The sequence below is a fragment of the Acipenser ruthenus genome, chromosome 14 (assembly GCF_902713425.1).
Source record: "Acipenser ruthenus chromosome 14, fAciRut3.2 maternal haplotype, whole genome shotgun sequence".
NCBI lineage: Eukaryota > Metazoa > Chordata > Actinopteri > Acipenseriformes > Acipenseridae > Acipenser > Acipenser ruthenus.
In genome coordinates, this window is record NC_081202.1 from 37,287,404 (window position 1) to 37,301,193 (window position 13,790).

General features: G+C 39.7%; 1 protein-coding gene across 1 annotated transcript; it reads left to right on the plus strand.

Annotated features, from left to right (window-relative positions):
• The first annotated feature begins 256 nt into the window (after positions 1-256).
• klhl42 (kelch-like family, member 42) lies at positions 257-8,930 on the plus strand. Its single transcript, XM_034032360.3, has 3 exons — positions 257-1,452; positions 2,707-2,900; positions 7,870-8,930. Exons 1-3 carry the CDS (start codon positions 635-637, stop codon positions 8,313-8,315), a joined length of 1,458 nt encoding a protein of 485 aa, XP_033888251.2. The 5' UTR covers positions 257-634; the 3' UTR covers positions 8,316-8,930.
• Positions 8,931-13,790: the final 4,860 nt, after the last annotated feature.

The following is a 13,790-nucleotide window of genomic DNA, read 5'->3' on the forward strand; positions in this document are numbered from 1 at the left end:
TCTCCCATTCATTAGGTAACCTGTGCACGAGTGATTTCCTGCTAGTTGGAAGCATTGGAATAATCACGTGATCCAATGCATACTACATAAAAGAAATCAATACATATATAAGAACTGATGAAAACAAAATTCATAATTGTTTAAAAGTCAATTTCATGTAACATAGGAATATCATTTTCCCCGCTGACCACAGTTATCATGCTGTATATAATATTCTCGGTACTGTGCCTTTAAGAATTGTTTTGGTTCTGCACAGTAACGGAAGAAGAAGTGACGCTAGAACTAGGATCACATGAGAAATAGAGTCTGTATACAATAAGAAAGATTTGGGAATTTAGAAAATAGTTGCAACTGGCGTGTGATTTTACAATAAATGACGCGTGGCTGCAAATAACTACATTTACTACTTGCACTGTTACGACTTGGTTTTTTGTATTTGTGTAAACGACAGAACATTGTATGCACGTGCTGCTAATTCTGTACAGTATCAAGATACTATGCAGAACATTTCCTCATATAGCCAGGCCTAGTTTTCTTTGTGATGTGGTGCAGCAGGCGGATTTCATAACATGTAAATAATGGGCAGACGGACCTTATTTGGCAAAAACCTCACTAGCAAACAAGTACGTCTGTGATGCACCTACAGATGTATGACGATCGGCTGCTTTATGAAAATAAACTAAACAAAATGTCATCGGAACAAATGATTGCCATTATGATCGAGGATAAAACTTACAGTGTAAGCAAAAGCAAGCTTATAGAGAAAAGCGATTATTTTCGAGCTCTGTACAGTTCGGGCATGAAGGAATCCGAGGAGGATTCGGTGCAGTTGCAGGGACTCAGCGTGCACGGTCTGGAGCTTGTCATAGAGTTCATAAATACTGCTAAAGTGCAGATTGATAACGAGACCCTGGAGGACTTAATCGAGACGGCGTCTTTCCTGCAAGTGACTTCCATTGTCAAACTGCTCCTGTCCGAAATCAAGCTGGACAACTGCGTGGAACTGTACAAGCTTGCGGAGTTTTACGGAATCCACGACCTGAGCAGTGCTTGTCTCAAGTTCATGACCTGTCACTACCATCCGATGGTACGGAGGCAGGAATTCAGACACCTTCCCGCCGCCTTCAGGCAGCAGGTGCGGGACCTGAGGATGAAAGGCACGGCTACTTTAATAGCTATTGGGGACTTCATAGGCACCTCCCTGGACCTAGCCCACCAGGACGAGCCCTGGTCCATGCTGAGATATGACGAGGTGTCTCAACGTTGGCTACCGCTGGCTAGCAACCTGCCTTCTGACATGGTGAACGTCAGAGGGTATGGGTCAGCAGTTTTGGACAACTACCTTTTCATAGTAGGGGGCTACAGGATGACTAGCCAGGAAATATCTGCTGCTCACTGTTACAACCCCTGTCGAAATGAGTGGAATCAGATTGCATCGCTAAACCAGAAAAGGTAAAGTTAGCAGAGGATACGTTGTTTTTCAGGACATGTAAAGTGCACAAGGGGGGTTTGTTAGCAGGACCTTGTCTGTCATTTTCCAGTAATACTCATAAGCTGGTAATGCATTGAAGCTTACCACCAATAATCTGACAGGGTGACATTCTACACCTGCCTACAGGACAATATACCTCATATCAACATAATTCACCCAGAAGTATTTAATAGTCTTTTATTTAAAAAAAAAAAAAGGTAACTGAAATGTATTCTTTCTGTCATTCCCACCCTAGTGGAGAAACTAGGAAGTAAACGAGTAGAAACCTGTTTTCCTACTAAATAATTAAGCAATGCCTTTGAGGGGGTGTTCTTGTAAATCTGCTGCTGCCCTCATAACCCTAACCCTAACCCTCGCTATATCAACTGCTAATACCTCTAACCCTACCCCTCGCTATATCAACTGCTAATACCTCTAACCCTAACCCTCGCTATATCAACTGCTAATACCTCTAACCCTAACCCTCGCTATATCAACTGCTAATATCTCTACTGCTGTAGTTATCCAAGCAGTAAGAATGGGGTCCCTTTAACCTTATCTGTACAATTATATTTTAATATTGCTGTGTATGCTGGAGTCAGTCATTTATTGTTTTCAACAAATCATTTATTCAACACTTGTGAAAGAGATTTTATGAACATGCTTTTGCCGTGTTAATCACGGTAATCGTGGTAATAGATATTATGAGTAGGTATCGTTTCTTCTACAATAGCAAGGATCATCGTCCTGTTCATTTCAGCGGGCTATGTGATGTCATAGCCGTGGCGATATCTCATGGCATCACCTAGGTTCCCTTCAAACCAGTCAGTTCAAATGACAAAATATGACACCAGGGTGTGTGTTGTGGGCTTTGCCTCATGCCTCACAACACACCAGAGATGTGGTGACATCCCACAATGACACACACCCTGTCATGCTTTATTGCTGAATTAGATTAACTATGATACAAACACTAGCTTTCAAGGCCTCGAAAGTAAGTGGGAATTTGTATCAAACATCATATTTTGACAATTGTTCTGCCATGCAAATGAAAACAGTAACACTTGTTTCTTATTCCATCTGCACCTGAAGAAGAGACTTTCAGTCTTGAAAGCTAGTATTTTTACTGTATATCGCACTTATTCTAATAAACAGTAACTCTTGTGACAAGCAGTCATTTAATAGTATGTTTTTCAGTGTGCCTCGATATTATTATATATGTATTTTTTGTGCAGGTCTAATTTTAAGCTCCTGGCTGTGAATGGAAAGCTGTATGCAGTGGGAGGGCAGTCTGTGAGCAGTGTAGAATGCTACAACCCTGAGCTGGATTGGTGGAGTTCCGTTGCTTCTCTCCCGGACCCCCTTGCTGAGTTCTCAGCCTGCGAGTGTAAGGGCATGATGTACGTGATGGGAGGCTATACAGCACGAGGTGAGTAAACAGACACATATTTTAAACACAATGCATAGATGAAAAGGTGCTACAACTTCCTGGTTCCTCATCACTTCCTGTGCTGTAGTTCAGACTCCAGTTGACCTGCTGCAATCTGACTATGAGACCGACAGCACCAGGGAGCAGCAGTGACTGTAAATTCTAAGAACAATTTACAAACAAGCTTGTGCAGTTCCTAATAGCTCATTGATCCCAATGCTTTTTAAGAATCCCAGTGATTCAGCATCAGCAACTTGGCTAGGTTACCCGTTCTTCAGCACTTGTGTCCTAACTCTATCGCCACCTAATTTCCAATGGTGTCCTGTGGTCCTGGGTTCGGCACTGCACTTAACATATTGATTATCTGGGTTAACTTTGTCAACTCCTTTTAAGATTTGGAACACTTTAATCAAGCCCACCCTAATTCCTTGATATTATTATTATTATTTATTAGCAGACGCCCTGATCCAGGGCGACTTACAATTGTTACAAAATATCACAGTACAAAGTATCACATTTCAGAATATCACATCACAGAGAAGAGCAGTTGTAAAGTACAATAAAATCAGTAGCAAAAGATCAAATTTAAATAAGAGCAAAAAATAGAGAATATATAAATAATTACATGTAAGAGCGGGTTCGACTAAGAGCAGTTGACTTCTATTAAAAATATTTGCTTATACCAGTAAAGTCCAGTATGAGCATGTAGTAAGTATGATGAATGGATGATTTCAAATAAGAGCAATTACAAAAAACGTGCATACGGATACCTATAAGAGTTTCTAAGCTTATAAGATATTCTAAGCTAAATGAATTCACTTCCTTTAACCTATCTTCATAGCTCCAGGGGGATTATGATTTGTTAAATCTTTATCTATAATGTTCGGTTAAGGAAGAATAAAAGCAAGAGAGGCCCTTAAAGGTTTTCAGCTCAATGAAAAGTGGGTTGATAACATTAAGAACATATTATTGCTTATAACTTTAAAAGCCAGAACAGTAGTCTCTGGCTAAGCGAATACCCCTCGGGAAGCAAGCGAAGTGTTCTCTTAGCCGAAGTGTTCTCCATGACAGAGTTGACCACCAGACACAAATGTTTTGAAAAGATTGAATAAACCATTTCAATTTGATGATGAGGAGTTATCAGGTTACAAAACAGTACTGTATCAGTTTTTAATCAGTGAGCAACGAATCCTATCGGTGCCAAAAGGTGTTCTTTTAAGCAAAATTCCTGATCCTTTAGGCGGAGCATTTAAAATGGGAACATTTCGTTTCACCACAAGGTAGTTCCCTGAGCTGAGACCGTGTGTTTTCCTGGTTCACTTGAAATGCATTACAGTACTGTATCAATTATGTCAGGGGTCGGCAAGATGATTTCAAGTGGCACTCACACTACTAGTCCAATTAAGGGCACGTAAAGGTCTAAAGAAAAATATTTTGTGATTTACTTATACCAATAACGTGTTACATTCACAGAGACGTATAGCCTTTATAATTTAAATAGTTAGCCTAATGATTAACAAGCGCTGTATGTATGTGAAGATCACAACCCAGAGTTTACAGTAACATCCGATCTGTGTTAATTTACATGCTCGCTCAGCTACAAATACAAATCTCATTCACTGACCTACATAGCTACACATAAATGCTGTGTGCAAACACAACCAAGCAATTTACAGATACTCGCAGGTTTGTATTTTCAGTGCATGACATACTGCATTTTTAAAGGAAATAAAGGAAGTGCCTAACCAAATGTGTTTTTACAACCATTTCCAAGATTTCAGTGATTTTTGTTCAAATTCACGATTTTCACAATTTCTGTGACCTCAGTGACAAAATCGTAGCCTTACTCATGAGTCATGACTTTAAGGTAATTCTACTCACAGTGGGCCGATGTAAGGATACGTGCAAAGTGATTTGCGGGTGCAAAACCTCCATATTGCTGCCAAAAACACGTTTAGCTGGAGTAAAGTGGGACTTTAGCGGTCACTAGATGTGCAGCGTATGTAAAGAATGGTTTTCATCTGCCGTTCTGCAATCACTATCAAAGTAGCACTTTGCATCATTAATCATATATATTAATGCATGTGACGGAGTAGCTGTCTGCCGTGTGGGTGCATGCATTCGCTGCTGAGTGAAAAAGGCCAACAAGATGCTCGGATATATTGCGAGAAGTGTTAAATTTAAATCAAGGGAAGTAATGTTAAAACTTTACAATGCATTAGTAAGACCTCACCTAGAATATTATGTTCAGTTCTGGTCACCTTGTTACAAACAGGATATTGCTTCTCTCAAAAGAGTGCAATGAAGAGCAACCAGAATTATCCCGGGTTTAAAAGGCATGTCGTATGCAGACAGGCTAAAAGAATTGAATCTATTCAGTCTTGAACAAAGAAGACTACGCGGCGATCTGATTCAAACATTCAGAATTCTAAAAGGTATGGACAATGTCGACCCAGGGGACTTTTTTGACCTGAAAAAAGAAACAAGGACCAGGGGTCACAAATGGAGATTAGATAAAGGGGCATTCAGAACAGAAAATAGGAGGCACTTTTTTACACAGAATTGTGAGGGTCTGGAACCAACTCCCCAGTAATGTTGTTGAAGCTGACACCCTGGGATCCTTCAAGAATCTGCTTGATGAGATTCTGGGATCAATAAGCTACTAACAACCAAACGAGCAAGATGGGCTGAATGGCCTCCTCTCGTTTGTAAACTTTCTTATGTTCTTATGTTCTTATGAGTGACAGGCAGGAGATCGAGACAGATTGAAGTTGCTATGCCCCTCAGGCGAACAGGATTTATTTACATATTAACACACTAAACATCTCACGTGACACTACCAGCAATGGCAGCGCATGGAGCACATATACACAGTGTGTGAAAACTTTGTTAAGATCTACTATATCTGAATGAATCTTCTCTGTTCAATAATAAACTAACGTTGCTGAAGATGTTGATCATGGCGGATAAACGGTTAGGCAGATATGTGACTGGTGGATACACGACAGATTACTGTTTTAAAATAGGTAAAATGAAGACGGAACAGAATGCATTGTACAGATGACGTTTACATTTAACAAAAACAATGTTATTTTGATTCTTGCACCCTTTCTCATGTATAGACATTATCCTTCGGGCACCCTCTGCTGCAGCAAACCACAACTCAACTCCTGCTATTTATTTGAACAATGTCACACGACTCTCGCAATAGAGATCTTGCTAAGAAGACGCAGCAGATATTTAAATGAGTATATTGCGGCTCTTTTCATTAACATATTTTCTTAGTACAAACGACAAAATGTATACTTTGCTAAGTATTGCAACGAAAATGCAAATTGTGGTATGTTTGCACTGCCATTGGCCCATCTTAGTACACCTACTCCTTATTGTCTAAATAGGAGAGTAAATTACTCAATGATCAAACCATTATCTGGAGCGCTGTATGTATGGGTTCCTTTATGAACATTTTCAGGAATATTTACCTCAAACTTTTCTTAGTGGCATCCCACGAATTATTAAAAGTTCAAGGTAAATCTCGGGTTTTAAGTGTTTTTAAAAAAGTAATGAGAAAAATGGTTTTCTAATAGTGATGGTGCCCTCTGGATAAAGGCCGTACTGTGTGGGAATTGACCTTGACTTTCTTTAGCACTATCGCTTAAGTGGTGTTCTAGTTCCTGCAAAAGATTTCTAGTCTAAATGTTTGTCATTTAGTATTTCTAATATAATACCAATAGCATAAATTAAATATAAATACATCTAAATTGCATTAACGTTAAGAAGAAGCAGTGTTGTCCTCCTCCACTGACAGTGTGGCAGTACGTAGGTTAGTGGTTCCTTTTCTTCTTGTTCCTGCATCATCTCTTTAGTTTATAGCTCGGTCTCACAGCTACTTTTGAAAGCTTCATGATTGGCAACAGCATCTGCACAGAGAGCTGCTTTGTACTGCATCTGATCTGCAGGAATCCACAGACAAAACAGGAAACTAAACATTGCATTTATTACTGTGTAATGGACAGAAAATACTGTTTTCATTGAGTAAATGTATAGCCTGCAGCTTGTTATGCGATTCCTAAAGGCAGCACATTAGGAAGTATCTCTAGATTACAAAATGCTTCAGAGTTCCCTGAATGCCTTTTCCCTCTAGTGGCAAATATCTATTACTACACTATCACAATAGAGATACATGAAGCACATCAGTATGGACTTGTTAGCAGACCTCCTCCTCACACAACCCTAGTAACGTCAGCCTGGTCTGAAATACTCTCTCCCTGACTCTTCTCGCCCTCCTGTGCAGCTCTTCTGTTGGTTCTGTGACACTGCCTGGTTTCAATAATTGGTACTTTTAACACACGCTGAGGCATCTAGTAAAGTTAGCACCCTTAAGTGAATATGGTTTGCATATCAAATATTTTGTGATGTAATTTGCATACATTTCCACACAATAACATTATTCATTATATTTAAATGCGGTTCTTTTTCCACACCCTAGGTTGCCTGCCACTGGTTAGTGAATACAGCAGGTGCACAAAGCACGCAGTAAAGGGGCTTACTGTGTGCAAAACACATTATCGCTGTTTAGTGAATGAGGCCCAACATGTTAGCGACATCCAAACAAATTTCAGAATAGAAATGGAACACTGAAGTGGACGGGTACAAGGTAGTGGAGGGAGGGATGAATAAATAAAGTGATGAATACAAACAGTAAATAATCCAAATATCTTTAGACTAAACAGTTTTACACTCTCGGCACCATTTCAGCTTTGCTTAAAATACTATATTCAAATGTTATGTTTAAATAAAAAAAATAAAAAAACAACATTTCAAGGACTGTGAAAAGACTTCTCTGTCCAGGGTCATAGTAATAGAGTGATTGTTCCAATCATCCAATCAGTTTCCCTCCATTTCCCAGAATGAGGGCTAATGGCATGCAGCCGTGTTTGTTTCTCTTCTGCTCTTTTTTCCCTTACAGACAGGAACATGAACATCTTGCGGTACTGCCCCAGCTCTGACTCCTGGTTCGTATTCCAGGCATGTGAGGTCCACATCCGCAAACAGCAGATGCTCTCCGTGGAGGACACCATCTACCTAGTTGGCGGCTACACCCATGAGATCGAGCCCAAGAAGAAGACAAGCCAGACAGATGACATGCTCACGGTACAATCCTACAACATCACCACGGGGGAATGGCTCTACCTGAAAGAGAACACTTCCAAGTCAGGACTCAACTTGACCTGCACTCTACACAACGATGGCATCTACATCATGAGCAGAGACATTGCCTTGCCCACCAGCCTTGAACACAGAGTGTTCCTCAAGTACAACATATTCTATGACATGTGGGAATCCTTCCGGAGATTTCCGGCATTCGGGCAGAATATGCTGCTTTGTTCTCTATACCTACCTAACGTAATTTAGGTGTATTTATGAATGACTCTGACATGATGTGTTCTCACCGCTATAATCACTGTGGGTGCTGCAAAGATTTGTTTTCAAGTCTTAATAAATTGGTTACATGTAATGCATTACCATTCCGCTACCTAGGTGTCACTTGGTCCATCAGTACTCTGGTTCCTAGCAGCTGACTGATCCCAGAACTTTGTCTTGTTGGTTCTTAAAGCCTCTCAGTGATTCAGCATTGACGGCTTGGCAACTCATTCCATAAACTCACCACTTTGTAAAAAAAAAAAAAAGTGCCCCCTCTCTTTCTTCACTCAATTTCCAGCTGTGTGGTCTTGGTCTCTGTTAAGTTTGGCAACTTCATTTTGAAAATTTCAACTAGGGATGCAAGTCAGTTATGATCAGTTTGGTTTTTCTGTTATTTTTGACATCCAATAGTTTTTCAGTAAAACCAAAATGAAAGTATAAAACCAAAAAACTTGGACTGAATTTCTGCAACCAATGGAGTATTACAAATGTGTTGTTTTGTATTTAACTATGACAAATAAACTGAATACAGTGTTACTGCATCACTCATACAAATATATTATACAACTAGACACACTGTTGAAAGAATAAAATAATGTATTAACCTTTTTGCATTCAACTTTATTATTTTACAGCAGGCAGTTGGAAGCTACAGCTCAGGATGGTTTTTGAAATAGAATTTAATCATGATGTTGGCTTCAAAGCGACTGATGTTTGGCAGCATTTTAAAATAGTTTCTTAAGAGAAAATGGCATGTAAGCAAAAAAAAGCTAGAACTGAGACCTGCCACCAACCCCCAAAAACATGCAAAGTTCTCGTTTAGTTTGCGGGTTTGCCTCTTGCACAATATGCTGAAAGTGTGTAGCAACAACATAGTGAGACAAACAAAACTAATTTCAATACGTGCACAGTTAATGACCTGTTCACATAAGCATCGAATTGAAAGCAGCTTCCAGATAGTTTCACTAAGACTCTTATTAAGAGTGCTATTTCTCAAACTACTGTCAAGCATTGCTTTTGCTTGTTTTGCAGCGTCGCCCAGTTTACCGCTGATACAGTTTCACAATGGTTTGGGACCTCAACTAACATTTTCTTTTCTTTTAATACTTTTGCATCTGACTGTTTTAGTCAGTTTAGCATCATTACTATTTTTTTATTAAGTCTAAATTAACTTTTTTTTTTTTTTCATTAAAAAATGTTCAGCTTCAGCCCTTCACTTCTTAGGATGCATTTTTTGAACACAAGTTGAAGTTAGAGTTTGCAGGCTGAGTGTTTGCATATGCTTGCTTGAACTAGCACCAGCACCTTTCATCAACAAACCTAAAAAGAATGAAGCCGCGTTTCTGCTACTGAGGGCAGTCATAATCAACCAGGTAAGTCTTGAAAAACCTTTTGATTTATGTTACTATATTAACATTATTAAGGGGTGTTAATATGAACCATCCACATGCAGAAAAGCGCATGATGAATTAAAGAAAATGCTGCCAGTTTATTGCTGAGACTGCCAACGCTTTTCAAATTCTGCTTTCCGTTTAGTTTTCCATTTAGTTTTATCTTTTGCTGGTATCGTTCAGTTTGGAATATTGAAAATCGTAACTGTTGCAACCCTATAAAACTTCTTCAGCTTATCGAACAATAAGTTAGTAAAACCAAAGGAACATCTTAGTTCAGTGTTGGACATTAAAAATAGAGTTGAAACATATTCTGCATGAGGTTGAGACCAAACACACCTTTGTACAGTCATATCATTATTGTCTTTAACACAAATTATGTTAGGATAGTGGCTGTCTATGTTCTTTCAAACTTTTCAAAAGCTTGCACGTATCTGTCTCATTGTTCAAGTGATTGTAGCTAACAAAATAATCCAATAATCATACCTGTTACACACTTTTATTTGTTATATAGGTCTCGAATGTGCAGTTTTGAAAGAAACACATGTTATAGCACACATGTATTTTTATTTAAAATTTTTTTACATATAAATTTAGTCGTTGCCAATTAGTTTTTATTATTTTCTCCCCAATTTGAAATGCCCAATTATTTTTTTTTTAGGCTCAGCTCACCGCTACCACCCCTGCGCTGACTTGGGAGGGACGAAGATGAACACACGCTGTCCTCCGAAGCTTGTGCCGTCAGCCGCCCGCTTCTTTACACACTGCGAAATCACCGTGCAGCCGCCTCAGAGCTACAGCGTCGGAGGACAACGCAGCTCTGGGCAGCTTACAGGCAAGCCCGCAGGCGCCCGGCCAGACCACAGGGGTCGCTGCTGCGCGGTGAGCCGAGGACACCCTGGCCGACCTAACCCTCCCTCCCCCCGGGCGACGCTCTGCCAATGGAGCGCCGCCCCCTGGGAGCTCCCGTCCACGGTCGGCTGTGGAATAGCCTGGACTCGAACCGGCGACGTCCAGGCTATAGAGCGCATCCTGCACTCTAGCGAGTGCTTTTACTGGATGCGCCACTCGGGAGCCCGCACACATGTATTTTTATTATAAAGCATGATATATGGTACTACACTAGGTTAGAAAATCTCATGTCTGCAAGCCATGCTTTCAGGTAGTGCATTTCCTTGGTCCCCACCCTGCCCCTTCAACTTCTGTCCTGTAACGGGATATTCACACAATAGTGTTTACTCGCTGTGTTTTCGAGGGTAAAAAAATCGAACCTATGAAATTGAATATTACCTTTCACATTTGAGTGTAATTGCTGTGAAAAAAATGCAAAATTCACTGCGAACAAAAAAACTGAAACAGGTTCGATTTTTGAATAAAAAACGCCACGATCACAACACTGTCCTGCTAAATTTGGATATAATCTGAAGGAAAATATGGATCAGGTGCAAGCTGCTGCATGGTTATTGCTCTGAAAGAGAAGAATGTGGATTCACCCTATAATAATGAAACCCTAGGGAGTACCATCGTCTTGTGCAAGAGCTGAAATATACTGTATATTTATATAATCACAAATTGTGTTATTGGTAACAAATAATCTCAACAATGTTGTTGGCAACAAAATTTGAAGTACAAACGCTAAACGCAATCATGTCGATGCATCCTGATGTTTATTAAAAAAAAAAAAAAAATACATTAAACAGGAAGATGGTACTGTCAATGCAGATGTAACAGACAGCACAGTCAGACAGCACGGACGGTTTACATTATTGAAAAAAATACACGTATACTAACCGTTTTAGACCGTTTAATTTTCTATAAATACAATGCCACTTACCTGCTTATGCTACTGGATATAATTAGATACGTGATTTTGTTTTGTAGTTCAGTCTATATTTAATAATGGCCCGCGGTATCTCATGCACTTTCGAGAAGCTACCACCCAGACAACGCACAAAAATCTGTGGTCAAAACAGTGTGTTTATTTTAACATACCAATAGTGCTTACTTTCCCATTTTGCTCATATTGTACCATAATTTCTGTTTGTATTTTTCATCAAGATATTTCTTGTGCTGCTTATCATAAAGAACAAGATAATATGCACTGCTGTAATCTGATGTTCCCCCGTCTTGCCTGTAATATTTGACATGCAAGTCTGAATACAAAAATAGCAGCGAAACATTGGGTGTAAAAAACGCTGTAGTGTGATTAGCCCTTAATTCACCAACCAGCTGCTTCCACTGCCTGGCATGCTTTCAGCCAGTAACATGCTTTGACCCAGAAGACACTGCTGAGGTGAAATGACCCTGCAAGTGCAGGCCCAACAGAATTCTTCAGAGGAAACCAAGAAAACAGAGAACTTTCTTTGACCTAATATTTTAAAATTAAAATGCATGGTTTTTTTATATATATACTATGAGTTTTCAGAACTGCAAATTTGGAGACCTATGTAGCTAATGGAAGTGCAAAACAAGTAAGATCTAATTGTTTTGTTGGCAACAATCACGCACCCAAAGTATTGTTTCAGAGAAGATGCTATGAAACGATCTTGTGATCGTTGTTGAAAGTGTAAGATTAGCATTGCTCAGCTATCTCTGACTTGTCTAGCTGTAGCTGTAGCGTATGGCCCAAGCACGAATACTGAAGCCATATAAAAGTGGCTATGATAAACTGGGTTACACTGAATGTAAAACCACTGCACAAAAAGATGAATCCTGCTGATCATATTCCATTACCCTGTCTTACCCACAGGGGTCAACATTATTTATACAAGCATTGCCTTCCTGTTTGAGCGGATCACATGAGGGTGTGTAGCTGGTAAGTCAATCAGTATGTTCTGCACACTGCAATATGCCACATTTGTGTATGTATATTGTGTTTACATGCTATAGAACATGCCATTCCTCGTTTACACGTAACTTTGGTAGTATGATTAATACTAAATCCCGCTAATTAACACACATGGGTGGAAGTTCCATGTAAACAAATAAGGTTCAGTGTCTTTCTTTTGGGTGAATTCCATCAGAAGTGTATAGCTGTTGGTTCAGAGCTGTTGGGTATTCTTGAAAAAGGGAAAACTTTTTTTTAACTAATTTTGAGAAAATTATTATGTATTTATTTCTTAGCAGACGCCCTTATCCAGGGCGACTTACAATTGTTACAAGATATCACATTATTTTTACATACAATTACATTCTTTTTTACACATTATTTTTTTTACATACAATTACCCATTTATACAGTTGGGTTTTTACTGGAGCAATCTAGGTAAAGTACCTTGCTCAAGGGTACAGCAGCAGTGTCCCCTCCGGTCAAGAGTCCAGAGCCCTAACCACTACTCCACACTGCAAAATAGTAATTTGTTGGCCAATTCATCTCAGAAGAATCTTAAATTTAAAACAATATTATGGGGGGGGGGGGGGGGCAACACCATAGGCTTACCTATAGCAGAGCTATCATTTTGATTTAATTTATTATTATTTTATTATTTATTTCTTAGCAGACGCCCTTATCCAGTCGTAAACAAAATACATTTCAAGAATCACAGTACAAGTATTAATACAATTAAGAGCAAGCTAAAATACAATGACTTTGGTTCTAGCAAGTACAAGTATATGACAAAATATGATTCAATAACGGAGCAGATAACAGTGTCAGTGGTAGTTACATCAGGATATAATTAAATATAAAATACTACAGATTAAATTACACTTAAAATAGGGAGCAGATAAGAGCAAGTAAAGCGCATTTAAGGAAGAGTGATAAGTGTCCAGTGGGAAAAGAGGAGTTCTACGGGTGCTGTCTGAAGAGGTGAGTCTTGAGGAGGCGCCGGAAGGTGGTCAGGGAATGGGCAGTCCTGACATCTGTAGGAAGGTCATTCCACCACTGCGGGGCGAGGGTGGAGAAGGAGCGGGCTCTGGAGGCAGGGGAGCGTAGAGGAGGTAGAGCCAGTCTTCTAGTGCAGGCGGAGCGGAGAGGTCGAGTGGGGGTGTAGGGAGAGATGAGGGTCTGGAGGTAGCTGGGTGCAGTCTGGTCAAGGCATCTGTAGGCGAGTACATGAGTCTTGAACTGGATGCG